The 16,871-nt window shown below is 42.3% G+C and overlaps 1 protein-coding gene across 1 annotated transcript in view; it reads right to left on the bottom strand.

Annotated features, from left to right (window-relative positions):
- IQCH (IQ motif containing H) overlaps window positions 1-16,871 on the bottom strand; it is a 131,917-nt gene that overhangs the window by 59,741 nt on the left and 55,305 nt on the right. Inside the window, exon 9 of the mRNA XM_059372074.1 lies at window positions 15,472-15,663. Within this exon, the coding sequence (XP_059228057.1) occupies window positions 15,472-15,663 (192 nt within the window). The remainder of the gene's footprint in view (window positions 1-15,471; window positions 15,664-16,871) is intronic.

Genomic DNA, 16,871 nt, shown 5'->3' with positions numbered 1-16,871 from the left:
TGCGTCAAAATGAAAACAGCTGGAAATTCCCTAAAGAATAAGATGCCGGACTTTCTGATATAAAAAGCTTCAGGTTGCCAGAGTCTTTTTTTTTTTTTTTTTTTTTTTCTGGGTAGTCTTAGTGGAATCTCTAAAAATTTTCAAATAAAAGCCATCTCTTTAGATTTTATTTCTGGCAGAAGTAGGGCAGGGCACTAGATGTAAAACCATTTGATGGGCAATATTCATATTCAAAATATGGGACGCTGACAAGTAAAACTCAGGCTTGCTTTGGGTTGCTGGGGACCTTCTGGATCTATGTGTGAGTGCTCAGTAATCTGGAAGAATAGGGAAAGAATCCACCGCTTCGGTGAGTGGGGTTGAAAGGAATCTTAGAAATAATCTGTATACTAATTTATTTCCAACTTCCCTGACATTAACAAAGTGGTTGTCCTGCCCCCCCCCCCGCCGCTCTTCACCCCCAGCTCCCTGGGATATCTGTTTCATTCTGGGTCCAGTGCCCTCTCAAAATCTATAATAGAAGACAGATATCTGAGAATATACTCTAGGCAGTCCAAATCATCTGAATAATTTCTGAAATATCAAGAAAATCCTGGTGGGAGAGTCTCATTAGTTAGCTTAGTAAGTGCTTGACATACAAAACAAAAATACCAATGAGAAGGGGAGGGTGTCCGGCCAGCAGGTTCGGGTGAGTCACTGTGCAGGAGCTGGAGGTCTGTTCTGAAGGGCTGGGGAAGCAGGCTCAGACCACAAGCCTCTGCCTTGGGAAGTGGAGGCAGGAAAATTGCTGTCAAAGCAGGGGACATTTTGCCTTGCATATTCTGCCCCATGTACACATTTCCTCTCCTTTTCACTGGACATTGCCTCAGGCCTTCAGAATCCTGCATCTCAGTCATAAACCACCGTACACAGCGCAGAGTTCCAACGATTGGACCCCCTCATTACTCCTACTTGGAACACTGTCCCCCAAACCCAACTCTCTTTTCATTTGGCACTTGTTTCAGTTAAAAGCATTCTAGTCTACTGAAGAAGACCAAGTGTCTGTGATTTATGAGGTGCCCCAAAGCTAGGAGGCCCGGGCATGACTGTCGATTCCCACCCTGCTCTGGGAAAGCCCATAGAAGCCTCGCAGGCCAGGCCCTTCCCCATGACCGTGGAGGCTTCTTTTCTGTTCACCCATGGTTAAAGGGTCTTCCTGGTCCTGCTTCTAAAAAGTGTTAAGACATCTGTGCCATCATCTCCTGTGTGGCTATTCATATCAAGACAGTCCAAAGAGAAAGAACTCAGTTATTCATTTACTCATGCATGTATCAATAAATTACAGGTATGCAGAGTATCGAAATCACAGAGATAGACAGTATAGTGGTCTGTCTGGGACTGGAGGCGGGGGGAATGGGGAGTTGGTGCTGCGTGGGTGCAGAGATCGAGTTTCACACCATGAGAAGAGCTAGGGAGATGGATGGTGGCAATGGCTGCCCAGGGTTACAAATATATTTACGACCCCAGGGATGTACACTTAAACATGTTAAAGATGAGGGGGCACCTGGGTGGCTCAGTGGGTTAAAGCCTCTGCCTTCAGCTCAGGTCATGATCCCAGGGTCCTGGGATGGAGCCCCGCATCCGGCTCTCTGCTCAGTGGGGAACCTGCTTCCCTTCCTCTCTCTCTGCCTGCTTCTCTGCCTACTTGTGATCTCTGTCAAATAAATAAATAAAATCTTTTAAAAAAATGTTAAAGATGGTAAATTTTATGTTATATGTATTTGCTACAATAAAAGCAACGGGAGGAAAAATGACCAAATGTCAGGCCTTCCTCTTAAGTAGCTGAAGTTGGGGAAAAGAGTGTCTTTGTGTTTTAGGGCGTGGAGATGGAGTGCTGTCAGTGAAGGAACAGGTGGGAACCTTGCTACCTAAATCTTCTTTTTTTTTTTTTTTTAAAGATTTTATTTATTTATTTGACAGACAGAGATCACAAGTAGGCAGAGAGGCAGGCAGAGAGAGAGAGGAGGAAGCAGGCTCTCTGCGGAGCAGACAGCCCAATGCGGGGCTCGATCCCAGGACCCTGGGATCATGACCTGAGCGGAAGGCAGAGGCTTTAACCCACTGAGCCACCCAGGCGCCCCGCTACCTAAATCTTGAAACTAGATCTCTATCAACTTGAGGATCAAGTTGAGACTCCCAGATAACGCATGAAGAGGGGCCACTGTGACTCGGCCGGTGATTCCTAATGTAGCCTCACCTCTCTCCTCTCCAGCTCCCACGCTTGCCCCAAACTCTCCTGTTTGGTCTCTTTCCTCAGCCTGCCTTCCTTCCTTTCTGCTGCCTCCTCCTCATCCCGAGTTAGTCCCAGTCACACCTCCCCCAGGAAGCCTTCTCTGTCACCAGCTGGGTATACTTTCTCTGTGCTCTCCAGCTCTGGGTGGGTGGTGGTGGTGGGGGGGTTCCCTCAGGGTGTGGTCAGTGGCTTTGAGGTCATTTTCCCCAGTGCTCTGCACAGGGAACACTAAATGTGGAATGAATCATGGTGGTAGTTAAACACAAACACAGCCCTGAGCAGCTCAAGTTCCAGAATAAGGGAAAATGTGAAACCACTCAACAGGCCTAACCTCCTTGCTGTCCAGGCACCACCTGGGGGGGATGACCACTTAAGAACCAGCCATGCTTCCTGGGTGGATGTTATGGGATTCCCTGCCTCTGAGGGGCATTGGGAAGATAAACGAAGTGACATTTATGAAGTGTCACCTCAGATGCAACACGCTATGTGAGGGCCATTAATGAACTCGTAGGGCTGAGGCATCTGGACGCCGTGCCAACCGGCCGCCGCTGCCTCTGCTCACACAGCCAGCCGTTCTGCCCGACCCGCAGCATTGATGCTGTGCACAAAGCCACAGCAAGGGGGTAATTTCCTAGAGGAAAGTCGGCTGCAGGAATCAGGAGGAGGAACCGTGTCCCATCATGAGAAATACACAGCTGAAGGCACTGCTGGGGTGGTGTTCGCTAGGGGATGCTGGGGCACATGGAGGCAGCTTGGGGCCATGATTATCTCTCTAAGAAAAAGATACGGCTTGGAATAGGGTATTAGCTCTTCAGTGAATTTGTTTGAAGGTATCTGATGGGACAGAGGAGGAGTATGCTAAGAACGGCCTTAGCACCAATGAAAAGAGAATTTTTGCCCCACCCCTACCGTGCTGGACCTGCAGCTCATATATTCAAGAAAAGGCAGCAAACTGACATTCCATGTAAGAGCTGTTTTATCTCCACCACCCCTACAAACAACCCTTCAGCTTGGAAGCTGCCTGTGCATGGGTGGGTGAGGCCCGAGCTCAGAGCCAGGCACAGAGGACTCCAGCAACGCTGTGGCGAGACAACGTGAGAGCACCCTTTTCTTGGGAGCAATGAGGGCTCTCTGATGTCAGAAGCCAGTTCCCAGGGCGGAGAGGTAGTTTCTGTTCCCTAGTGATGATCATCTTGCATAGTTAGAACACAGTTACCACATCTTCAAGAGCAGATGTTGGTAAGGGGAGATCTGTACCGATTCAGGCTTATTCCTTCAAAATGACTCGAGGACACCCAGGTGCCGGTGTACTCCCATGCACCTGACCACACCAGACAGACCTCTGCGTTCAAGGGAAGGGTCAAAGCTGTATAGAATGCTTTCCCTTGTCATAGTAGGCTCACATCCATGAGCTCATTCGATCCCTACAGTAAGACTCTGATGTAAGCCTGTGCAGTATCGCGTTCCCTGCTTTGCAAATGGGAGGCGGAAACTCTAGAATGAAGAGGCTTTTTGCATTGTCAGATTCTGTTCCTGGGTGAGTATTAACATAGCACTAAAGACAGAAAAAAATGGGAGGTTTGCAGGAAGGAGTGCTAGCTTGCTTTCTTTGCCCCCTTTTCACCCTCCTGAAGTGTGTCTATATGGGTGTGTGTGTGTGTGTGTGTGTGTATTTATACATATACATAAAATGTCTGTTGCAAGTCAGCAATAGGGACCTCTATCCTATAAGCTTGTGAAGTGAGTAGTTAGAAGGTTTCACTTCAAGGAGTCACATCAAGGTGGTAGACTACCCAGTCAGTGTTTCAGAGGTCCCATCACCGGCGCGGAGTAGATAATTTAGAGCTAACAACTCTGCAGGTGTGGGAAGGAAACTATGTATTTTGTGGATGATAAATGATATTAGAAAAATTCACTTTACTTTTTGAGAAAAAAAAAATCAGAATGACAGATTTTTCTTCCATCACCATTGCACTGATTAGGCCAACACACATTAGCTGCTGGCCTTGGTGGAACTGAGAGCTTGAGAGCAAATCCCATCCAGGAGAAACTTTGGCCCCATCTTTGCCATTGCATATGCTTGTCCCCTTTCTCCAGTAAACACAAGTACCCCCAGGGAGCACTGACAATAGTCATGACCTTGGAAGGCTCCAAGATGCCTGCAGAGCATAGCACATAGGGCCTCCCTCTGACCCACCACGGCATCCTAGATAGTCTAGTCTATCAAGCATGGACCTTGCCTCTCAGCCCACTCTCTTTTTCTATCAAGAAAGTGTAAATTTGAAGGGAGAGATATCTGTCTGAAGTAAATTCACGATCTCTCAGGGGAAGCCGCTAGCATATCCAATTTAATACTGCCCTCAATGACTAAAGCTACTTCAAACTCCAGAGAGTTAACTTTCCCAGGTAAATTCAGTACGTGTGTGTGTGTGTGTGTGCGCGCGCGCGTGTGTTGGAGAGGATGGAAGAGAAGAAAGAAGGAATACAAATTAGAACACTCTAAATATCAACCCCACCCAAACTCACTTTACTCTAGAAGCTTCTTTGCTAAATCTGCGGTGGTACATTAAGGAAAATCACTTCTTGGCTAATCACCTCCAATCTCTCACATCACACATTGGTGGTGCTCAAAAGAGAAACCAAGGGACCTAGTTGGATTGTTCTGTTTTATAAATATTTCTTCTGTCCTTAAACAGAGGAATGGAAGGTGGCCTAAGGTTAGAAGGGCAGGACAATGACTTAAAAAATGAAGCAAGACTGTCAGTGTTGAAATGGGCCGTATGGATCATCTAAGTCAGATGCCTCATGTCCCAGAAGAAGGGATGAGACTCCTGCACTCATGCGGTGAGACTGTGGGAGCTCTCTGGCTGCCTCTGACTGCTGGATGAGTCTTCTTCACCAACCCAGCTTCAGAGGGTCAAATGTGGGCACCAGGAAAGGTGGCTGGTGGGGCAAAGATGGAGATAAGGGAGGGATTCCAAATTTGAGGGCAAATTGAGAAAGGTTGCTTTGCTGTGCACAGGATGCATTTACCACCATAGGCATTTTTAGGTGAAATAATAGCTCTCACTGAAAGCTTACCATGTCGCAGGCCTGCGCCAGAGATTTTTTTATATTTATTAACTCAAAGCTACTCTCGCAATAGATATTATCATTCTCATTTCATGTCACACAGCCATGAAGTAGCAAACTGGGATTCAAATCCAGTTGCTACCAGGACGCCACAGTGCCATGGGATCTGCTTCTGTAACTGTTACCAGCGGGCATGAATGGTCAGACTGGGTCAGATTAGATCAACCACATGATGCTAAGGCTATGCTATCAAATTAATGAAAAAGTGGTGGAGGGGACATCTGTTGGTGGCTGCCCAGCATCTTCATCCCCTTGGTCAGGGTAACAATGTCCCAAACTCCCTTTGAGGAACTGCCCCCACCTCATTCTTAGCTGTACGAGTTGATGGAGGTTGGCTCACCCTCAACTGCAATGTTCTTTCTTCCTATTGTCTCAATCGAGGATAAGCTCCAGGAGCTGCTGGCAGCCATCTTGCAACCCTGCGGACAGCCAGCCCGAGGGCGGGGCAGAGATTGTGGGCAAGGAGGAGCAGCGATGGAGTCACCAAGTCCTTCATGGTACTGAGCCACTGGATTAAGCCTTGTCCAAAGTCAGACTGGTCCTTGGATTTTCAGTTAGCTGAGATAGATAGTCAAGCCATTTTGAGTTGGATTTTCTGTTGCTTGAAGTTTAAACATTTTAAGCAGATACAAATGGGTGGTCTAAACCGTGTGCCCACAATCCATGCTGGATGCTTTCAGCCAGACAATGTTCTGATCGTCTGCGCTTTGGTTACTCTCATTCTGCAATCAGTAGCGAAGTTTTCACTCATTTCTCTCCATTAAGATCATTAGGAACAGTCCCTCTTTAGAGTGCAAAAATATGCTGAGAAGATGAAGGAAAAATGAAAATGTCTTTAGCAAGTCATAAACTACTTCCCACACCTACTTAAAGTTTAAGGACTGCTTTAATACTCCATGTTTAATTGTTAATTGAGAATTTAAAAATCAAAAATGCCAACTTTGCCTTAGATGAGATGGAAAATTATGCTGCTGTAGAAGGTAACATAATGTAAAACAGCCAACATTACCAAGGCACACAAATGTTTTTGGTATGTAAAATTGCTTTGTAAAATATTTGCTCCATCTGCTGAAAGCGGCAAAGACAATTTTCCCTTGATAGCTAATGGCCCATTTCGGCTGTGTGGCAAGTGATTCGCTGCGGTGGCGGCTCTCATTAAACGGAATGGTGAAAATGCGGTATATAATTCCATACTTATGTAGCATTATCCACTCGCTGCTTCTCGAGGAGTCTGTCCCTCATTATGTGGGCCTCCACCTTGTACCAGCATGCAGGCCTAGCAGTTGATTTGACTGGAGAAGCGTTTTGTCCAACTGAGGCACATATGTTGCCCTTCCATTCCGAAGCTCTGCACAACTGCTTCACCCTTACCAGAAACACTGGAGAGGTTCCTTCCCTTTCAACTTTCCCGTACTTAAACTGCTGTTTCTTTTTCCGTGCTGCATGTTGGGGGTTGCAATAGATCAAGATTAAGTGTTTATTGAAATTCTTAGTTGAACTTTGCACACACACACACACATACACACACACACACAAGCAGGAAATTTGTCCCACACTGCGGTCCTAAAAGCCGGACAAACCCTGCCCTTGGTTCCTGGTGCAAACGTGGCAGGCTGTGATCTCTCTCTTTAACGGAGCTGTTTACACTGTGCCCTGAAATTACTCCAACATCTGCTAAAGGAACAATTAAAAATAAATAATCCAGGGTGGTTTAAAAAAAGAAGAATATGTTCACGGTTTGGGAATGATATTAAGAAGTAGTTACAGCTGCAAGTGGCAGATTTAAAAAAATATATTTTTAATGTGGGAAAATGCGTTTAAAGGGAATTGTATGAAATAGGAGTGACATCAAGTAAATACATGAGTGTTTTAAAGATGTCGCGGTCTTGTAGAGCAGAAACCGTGCAGTTTCCAAATAAACCGCCAGTGGAGGTGGCGATAATTATTATTACTGGTAATACGTCTCTTTCTTACCAGTCAGAGAAATACGGTTGGTTGAGAAAACTGCATGTGCTAAAAAAAATCTCTTTAGCTAGAAATTGAAAACGAAAGAAAACACATGTGCCCTTTGGACTCTGATTTTTCATTCAAGTGGAAGAGGAGGGGGTGGAACTTGTGGAATGAAATGAGACACCATCAGAAGGATATTTATTTTAATTTTATACAAAAGGAACGGGCAAGCGATTTACTTTTCTTAATCAGAGTGAAGAGCTGTACCTTCTTTGGTATTTCCACGCGTACGGATGGATATACTTGAGGCAGATACGGTAGCCTTATATATTTATTACTGTGTTCTTTCTACAGACCATGCTGGTGAAAATACCAGGGTAATAAATCAGTGAACTCCAAAAGAGAGGGTTTTTTTTGTTGGCACTGGTGCAATGATAGGAAAGTCCGAGCCTTCTCAAGGGCATCCCTCTCTCACCGGGGGGCCCGGAGGACAGCCGACCAGAAGCAAATGGCGCAGTCGTAGGCAGAGAGTAAAACTCATTCTGAATCTGTTCCAAATACCCATGCCTGCTCTGTGGTTTTCAGCAAAGCAGATATTTCCAAAAGAACTCCAAGGGGGACTTCCTGGATGTGAAAACACTAACCAATTCTCGTTTCTCTCATCTTTTGCTTTATTCCTTCCTTCCACGCTGTTATTGCGAAAAACTGGCAGTTAAATTCAATTGATTCAAAATATTCCGGATCCATATGGCCGCCAACCCTGGAGCTGAGGCGGCCATAGTGCCTCACTGCTGTTCTCAAGCATTTGCCTCTCCCCCAGTCCCCAGATGGTGGGAGTAGCATTTAAACCTCCTTTTCTCTGCCTTGTACAATAGACCTTGGCACCATTTCAACTGTTTACTCCGGTAATTAACAGCTCTGATACCACAACAATTACAACTCCTACACTCTCACCACAATAATGCTATGAATTAGTGAGAGCTAATGGCTGGAAGGTAGAGTGTTTCCAGACTGTGAGATCTGTGCATTTTTAGAATAAAATAAAAGGTACAAACAGCACGCTTGCAGTAGACAATGATTACCTAGTAATTAGTTTACACAAAGCTTCCTATTTAATGGCAAAACGCTGTAATTAACGTGTGACAGAAAATCAAAGGGTACTTTGTAAGCATATGAAAAATTAACACTGCAGGCCCATAGCTTTATGTACTGATTAGAAGCATATTAAATCAATAGGACACACAAACCAACAGCTTGTATAGCTGGTTATTATAGGTCCTTGGAAGGGGGACCCGGCTTTCATTTACTCGGGGAGGCAATTTCCCTTCTCCTGTCATCTTCCTCAGGCCCCAGAGAAGTACCTCAAACCCATCCCTGGCAGCTTTGTGAAAATAACCATTGAACTGGAAGAAAACATTCTAAGTCATTCTCAGAGATAAGGAAAAATATGTAAATGATTAAAGCTTTCCAATGATGGTGGTGACGTGCTGCTACACTAATTAGAAAAGACACCAACCGGAACCAGAAAATGAAGCAACTGGGTCTCAAGCTTGTGGTCAGAGCAAGCTGCACTTTGTCAGGTCAATGCCTCTTTAGTTGACATGTAGAAAATGAAAATAACTGGAATTATCTCCTACTTTCAAATGATAAGAAACCAGACTGCTGTCAAGGTTTATTCTTTAAAAGGCATTGCCTAGTAAATCAGTAGGTAGGCACAGTTGGGTGTACCACAATTGCATATCTTCAAAAGCCACAATCCTATAGAATGATAATTGGTACATAGAACACTATTCTGGAAGCCTACAAGAGGCTAAAGGACCTTCTGAATCACCAAAGGGAGATTAAATTGTACATACTTATTCAATGTTTTATGGTAATATTGGTAATAAACAGGTAGCATTTCTTGAAGGCTTATTGTGTGCTAAGGACATTGCTAGCCAATTTACAAAGGAATCTTATTTAACCCACCCCCCCTCATCACAAGGCAGGTACTAATATTATCCCTCTTTACAGATGAAGAGGTAGAGACTTAGAGACCGAGAAATTGATTGCCCACGGTTCCCCCCTAGTGACCTTGATGTGCCTGGGTTATAGAACCATGTGGAGCCAGACCACCTCCTGGTTATCCTGAATGTTCAATTATTCAGGCCAGTCTATTCCAACACTGGTTCAGCTTAAGAGGGAGTTTAGCACGTCAACCCTGAGCAGGAGACTAAAAAAACACAAGCAAAGTATGTAGTTGCATATCCAAAAAACAAGGTTTGAAATGCCCACCATATTTTTGTTGCTACATTTGATCCTGAAGTTTGGCTGGTCTAAGCTTTGTGAGAATTTATTTACAGGCTTACTGAAATGATCATGCTGCTGTATTAAGTTGAGGAAGGCATTGAAAGCTCGTCGTCCCCATGAACAAAGGGTGATGTCCAAAGCTCACTCTCATCACTCAAGAACATATATGGGTATGTGAGACAGTTGGGTTGCAAAAAGCTGGATCCTAGGAACTCCCTAGCAGGGGATCAGCTTCTTTGCAGCTCTCTGGTGTGCCTTCCTACCTCTCCGCCCTGCTGTGCTGTGCTGAAATGTTTGTGTTTCCCACATCTCTGCAGAACGCAGAAAACCTGTCCCTCGGGGCAGCAGGTCACAAGGGTAGGGACCTGGGGGAGAGAACACTGCTCAGGGATTTTCAAACAAGGGGTCTTTTCTAAATGGCCTCACCTCCATGTGGCAAGAACATTGGGCCAGGGGAGTGGGTGTGAGTTCCGGGTTAGGCACCATCATTTATTAGCTACGTGAACTTGGGCAAGTCACTTAATTACCTAAAGTATCGGTTTCTCCATCTGTAAACAGAATAACACTACTTATCATTGTGATGTGGAGGTAAATGACTAGAAACTTTAGGGTTTTTATGAGATTGAATGAAATTCAATTGAATGAATTTCAGTTCCTTAAAGGGCTGAAAGGCTTGGCACTCCCCAGCTGTCCTATAATGCTAATTATCATTATTATTGTTATTATTATTATTGAGAAATACAGGGAAATGTGAAGACTGTAACAGTGTATATCCATATATCTAAGAAAATGCTTCATCTCCGGTGTAGGCCAGCCTTCTGGCAGTTACTAAATACATAAAGATAATCTACGAAGTCAAAATTTTAATCTATAAAAGAAATATAATAAACAAATAACCATTCATATGGAGTTTAATGACTAGGGAAAATTATGACCTTAGACTTTTTTTCTTCATCTAGAAAACCTAGATTTTCTAATACCAATAGGTTGTTTTTGATATAAAAGATAAAAATAATCAATAAGGATGTAAAAAAAGGATCCCTTGCTAGTAACCAAGTAATAGCAATTGGAAGATGCCTTTTGACATCTAAATAAAAGTGCAAACAGTTCATCATATCCAGTGTTGGTAAGGTGGTGGCAAAATTAGTATGCTCATTCTCTGCTAGCAGCCTTGGAAATTGGTGCCACCTTCTTAGGAAGTAATGGAGCAACATACAGCAAGCCATTAAGCATTCTACTCCTGAGTCTTTCTCTGAAGGAAATCATTCAGCAGAAGTAAAAAGAGATGTATACAGAGACCAAAAAATAAAAAACAAATCTTTACTCCCTCCATATGCTTTCTCTCCACCCCCCAAAAGTGGGAAAGAATATAAATTTTCAAGTTAGTTGAATGGTTTAATATGTTAGAGTAAATCAATACAAGGGAATATCATACAGCCATCAATTGTGACCACTACCTATAAACGTGGAGGACATTTAGGATCTGATGTTTAAATAGCATGTATGGTATTATTGTAGCTATAAGAAATAAATGTAGCACACTTGAAAATTAATACACAAAAATGAAAACAACTAAGTTTGGGGAAAGTGATTATGTACTTACTTGGTTAAATAGTTTTTTAATCTTATTATATTATCATTTAACTTTTCTAAAAAATTATGTGCTTACAGGGTAATGGTTCTTTGGGATTGCCTAATATACCCGCTAAATTTCACATAAGCACCAAGCTCAGCCATCCTACAGCAGCTCCTGTGACCCAGAGGCAAGGGCATCTCAAGAGATGGAGGTCTTCACAATAGAGTCATGGAGTTCTAAGACACTGACTAGGTAGGTGATGATTCTCCTTCATACTTTTGTTTGCTGATTTCATTCTACAAGGAAGCAAAACAACTATCGTAGGTGTGGATGCCTTGAATTCATATTTTTAATTTTAATTTTAAGTCGTCTCCACACCCAATGTTGGGCTTGAACTCATGACCCTGAGATCAAGAGTGGCACACTCTACCTATTGAGCCAGCCAGGTACCCCTGTATTTTAGTATTTTTAAATATAAATTTTTTCCTTGGTGATCTCCAAATTAATTTCAGATGTCTAATGTACACAAAGGTATAAGTAAACATAAAACTGCTCTTGGGTGTGCTAAAATAGCAATATTTTGTAGGCACATTCAGGAGGCAATTCAATTTCCTTTTCCTCCTTTCTCTCCTAAGTAAGCCCTCGGCATCCTGTACTGTCCATCCAGGGAAACAAAGACCCAAAAAAGGGCTGAACATAGAAATGCAATAGTAAACTGGCTTAGCTCTTTACATGGAGAAACTGCTCTAGAAATACCTTTTCTTGCAAAGCAACATTGCCAATAGCATCGCCAATAGACTGGCTACAAAGCCAGTCTCGTAGGAGTGAGGGAGGGAAGATTTATCCTTTAAAAAAGGGAAGAGGGGCAACTGGGTGGCTCAGTGGGTTAAAGCCTCTGCCTTCGGCTCAGGTCATGATCTCAGAGTCCTGGGATGGAGCCCCGCCTTGGGCTCTCTGCTCAGCGGAAAGCCTGCTTCCTCTTCTCTCTCTGCCTGCCTCTCTGCCTACTTGTGATCTCTGTCTGTCAAATAAACAAATAAAATCTTTAAAAAAATAAAAAAAAATTAAAAATAAGAAAGGAGAGAAAGAAAAAGAACCACAAGAAGGGTGGGTACTACAGCAAATGTCTACCTGGGTCTCCCTACACTGTCTTGGGTGAGAGTGGCCAAGAAGGCTTTCCCCTACAAGCATGCCTTCCTTTGTTTAAGCCTTTATTCCTACTAAAAGAAAAGAAATACCCCCAACTGGGGAGTGGGATGTTTGGAATGTGTGTAAGTGTGTGGATTCATTAAACCTTAACAAGCATTGAGTACTTAAGTGAGGGAAGTTTACTGGGACCTATAAAGGGAGGTAGGTTTTATCGGTTGACAGGGTGAAGAGAGAAATGTTGGTACCAAACCACCATGAAAACAAAACGAAGAGTTGAGCTCTGTTGCTGCTGTGGCCATCACATAACATCATGCTTTTCCTAAAATCACCTACATCGTCTATACTGATTTTTTTTTAACGTGACTACAGCTTTTCCAGCATTTGTTGACTCCACCACTTCGTTTCGAGTCTCAATTGCAACCAGTCCAATAACTCTGGCTCTAAATTAGATAAGTAGAAAAAAAAAAGATGATCTTTATATTAGATCTCTGAGTCTACACTGAATCATGCCTACATCTAAAACCAATATCTGCAAGAGATGCAAGAGAATCTCCAAACAGTTCAAATTCCCATAAACAGCACTGTTTTTAATCTGTTGCCTACCACATACCAATGAGAAAAATCATGGTATCGTGTCATAAACTGCTATGCAAATGATGCTATTTGTAAGTATTAACATAATTTAGTGCTTACAGTCATATTTTCATTTCTAATAATTCTCCCAGAATGGAGTCTTTCTCTGGACTCTTAGCCTGCAGGATAGTCTTTCATCAAGAAGCTGAAATTTTTAATAACCTGCCAGCATATGTTTTGTATGTGCCAGGCTAGGCTTGATGACACAACATCTTCATTATCAAAAGAAACAGGTCTACCAACTGTAATAGGACATTAAAACATGCCTGTACTCATAAAGTAATGCTTTGATGTCTAAATGTGCACCATTACCATGGTCTTCCAGAACAAAGGATAATTCTAATCCTAAATTCTCAGTAGCTGCACTCAATGGAGATGGCACTTCACTTCTGCTCTGAATACAATTTCACTTTGAAGGCAAAAGAATGTCAATAGTCTCTTACCCCCCCGCCCCCCAAATTCTCTTCCGAACCACTTCACTTTTTATTTTTATTTTTGGCTTCCAACTATATCCTGGCTAAGCACCGTCCCTCACAGTATTAAACAGATTTCTGAGCAATTATTTTTTCCTTGTTAAGTTAAAAAAATGACATAGATAATTAATTATTCAAGAGTTTCACATTTAATACTATTAGCGCTAATGCCAAATGTATTTGGTGACAATTTAAAATGGTGTAGTTTAAAGTAATTGAAGTTAAATAACGTGTAGTCAAGCTTTTAAGTGCAATTCAGCCGTATGTCATTATTCCATATATTTTTAAACTTAAAGCCAAACATTTTAAATTTATCATAGTCTAGTATCAGGGAATTCTTTAAAAATTGTTAGCTGAAAATAGTGAGAAAAATACCTTGCACACTATCATTTTGATTTTTTTTTTAATAAAAAAAGTCTTATTTTCATAGTTTCATCTCAGCAGTTTTGCTTTAAAAAGAAAATTGAAATAAATACACAATATGAAATAAAATCCAGTTTAACAAGAACACATGAAAAATCTCTATGGGCTTCAAAATTAAATACATTTTCTTTGTTTTATTTTTTTTCTAGAAGAGTAATTCACTTTGGTATCCCTTAAATAATATGTAAAAAGCTGGCCATGACAGGTTGTGCGTTTAGCCCATCCACTGATGGAGGAGGAAGAAAAGCCTGGAATAGATCATGGGGAGAACAGTAACATTTGTCAAAGGGAACTCTCACTTCTGACTGCTCTCTAGATTTATTCATCATTTCACTTCCATAAGAATAATGTAGTTCTCTCTTGTGCTCCCCTCCCTTTCCATCACTTGTGTCTTTATTCACATACTGTTGTAGTGGGATGCTCAAAGCAGATAAACTCATTGCCCAGCCCACTGCTATGTGCATTGGCAGGGAAGGAATCGGTTAAGGGAATTTGCACCCAGATTTTCCTCATCAGTTTTGCGTTCATTAGTATTAGCCAAAACAGAGATCTGACATTCAGAAAAGTCAGGGAGGTCTAGTTCTCTGGATGTAAAGTGAGGCAGCTTTAAAAATGGTGTGTTTAAGTGATATACAAAGCCATTAAAGTTACTTTAATTATTAAGTACGTTTGGAACAGGCCAAGAAGTTGTACAATGCATCCTTCACCAGTATACATGGAAAAACCTATACACATCCTCTCATATGCTAAGGCTTCTTCCCTATTACTTAGCTTTTGCTGGGAGATTTTCTGGCTGAGATGTATTATTTTCTCAACATCTCATAGGGACCAGCGGTTACATAAATTTCCTTGAACTGTCTTCAGAAACATATGACTGCTGACAGAATGCTTTTATACATTAGCTTCCAGGTGACAACCATTCACTACTAGAACTTGTCTCTCATAATAAAACACAGCTAGCTTAATAGCAACACTCATTAGAAGCAGATGATCGAGACCCACTTAGACCAAAAGATGAGATTTGTAATGCTATTTGAATATGGTAAAAAAAAAAAATACTTCCCAATTACCATAATCAACTTGAAGACTTTTAGGGCCCAAAAAGGGACATTTAAAATAACCTAATCATACAGGCTTCCAGTTATGAAGATAACTGGAATGAATAAGTCATAGGGATGAAAGTAACAGCATAGGGAATGTAGTCAGTGGTGTTGTCGTAGTGCTGTATGGTGGCGACGCTTGTCGTGAGTACTGCAAAATGTGGAGAGTACCGTTTGTACACCTGAAACTAATGTAACATTGTGTGGCAATGCTAACTCAAATTTAAAAAATTTTTAAAAATATATGAGAAATAATATTCAAGTAGCTTGATCAAGCCCATTCACTTTATATATGAAGACTAAGGCCTAAGAAAGTCAAAATTGACATGCCTAAATTGACACGCCTAACATCTCACTGCTGACAGGTGATGCAGCTGAGTCTAGAAGAAAGTGCTCTCACCTCCCAGCTGAGCCTTTTGCACCATCTCCTAACTGCTCACAAACACCATGGGCTTATGTCAACATTGAACTCACCTGTGCCCATTTCTTCCTCCAGTTCTCACGGCCATATCTGCTCTTCTCCTGTAGGAACCACTTGTAGCACTGTAGATGGGAAGCAACGTCACAAAAGGCAGTCCCGTTTCCTCCAAACTCATAGTCCATTTTAAAGAGCCATCGTTGAATTTCCAGGTGATCTATGACCAGCTGACCTAGCTGTTCTAGCATCTGTGGGGCCCAATACATAGCAATATTTAATATGGCTCGTTTTCTGATTCGTTCTTATTGTATGAACTTAGTTGTATTCAGGTGTATTCAAATGGTCTCTTCATTTGGTTATCTTCTAAATATTAAGACAGATTAGAAGTTGTAAGTGATATATATATGATGTGAAGAAATCACTAACCACTAGGACCAAAGGAGAGAGAGGGAGAGAGAGTGAGCATAAACTGGGTGAGGGGCAGAGGGAGAAGCAAGCTCCTTGCTGAGCAGAGAGCCCCACACGGGACTCAATCCCAGGACCCTGAGATCCTGACCAGACCCAAAGGCAGACACTTAACTGACTGAGCCACCCAGGTACCCCTAGAGCATTATGTGTTTACTTACTGATTTTTCAAATGCTTTTTTTTTTTTTAATAGTTTCAAGTCCATAATGAGTTATAGTCTTGAGAACTTTAACTGTTTGGAGCTTTGCTGAGTTTCTAAATGCTATAACCTATAAAGGTTTAATTGTTTCTTCATTAGCGTACATGAAATGCATTTGTTTGGTCAGTTGGCCAAGTATTTCGTAAGTATTATGTGAACAAGACAGATAAACGAGATAAAACATTCATGAAAAACAACTATTTTTTAATTGAGACAGTATTTCCTCAAGAACTGGGCTCAATCCCATGGGAATGGAAGGGGTAGAAGTTGAAGCTTTACTATGACAATGATGGCCAACATTTAACTCTACTGAACTCTCCATAGGAGCCCGGCATTTGGCTAGGCTCTTTTCATGAATTTTATGTTGGAATGCTCAAAAATGAAGCAGGCATCACTATTAGTTCCATTTTGTATATGAATAATTGAGTTTCAGCTGATGTGTTATTTATTTTTTTTTAAGATTTTATTTATTTATTTATTTGACAGAGAGAGATCACGGCAGGCAGAGAGAGAGAGAGGAGGAAGCAGGCTCCCTGCTGAGCAAAGAGCCCGATGTGGGACTCGATCCCAGGACCCTGAGATCATGACCTGAGCCGAAGGCAGCAGCTTAACCCACTGAGCCACCCAGGCGCCCCTGATGTGTTATTTTTTAAAAACATTTTATTTATTTGAGAGAGTGAGAGAGAAAGAGAGGAGGAGCAGAAGAGGAGGGAGAGGGAGAAGCAGACTCCTTGCTCAGCAGGAAGCGAGAGGTGGGGCTCAATCCCAGGACCCTGGGATCCTAACCTGAG

Source organism: Mustela nigripes, chromosome 13, assembly GCF_022355385.1.
Source record: "Mustela nigripes isolate SB6536 chromosome 13, MUSNIG.SB6536, whole genome shotgun sequence".
Lineage (NCBI taxonomy): Eukaryota > Metazoa > Chordata > Mammalia > Carnivora > Mustelidae > Mustela > Mustela nigripes.
This window is presented reverse-complemented; position numbering and strand designations above follow the sequence as displayed.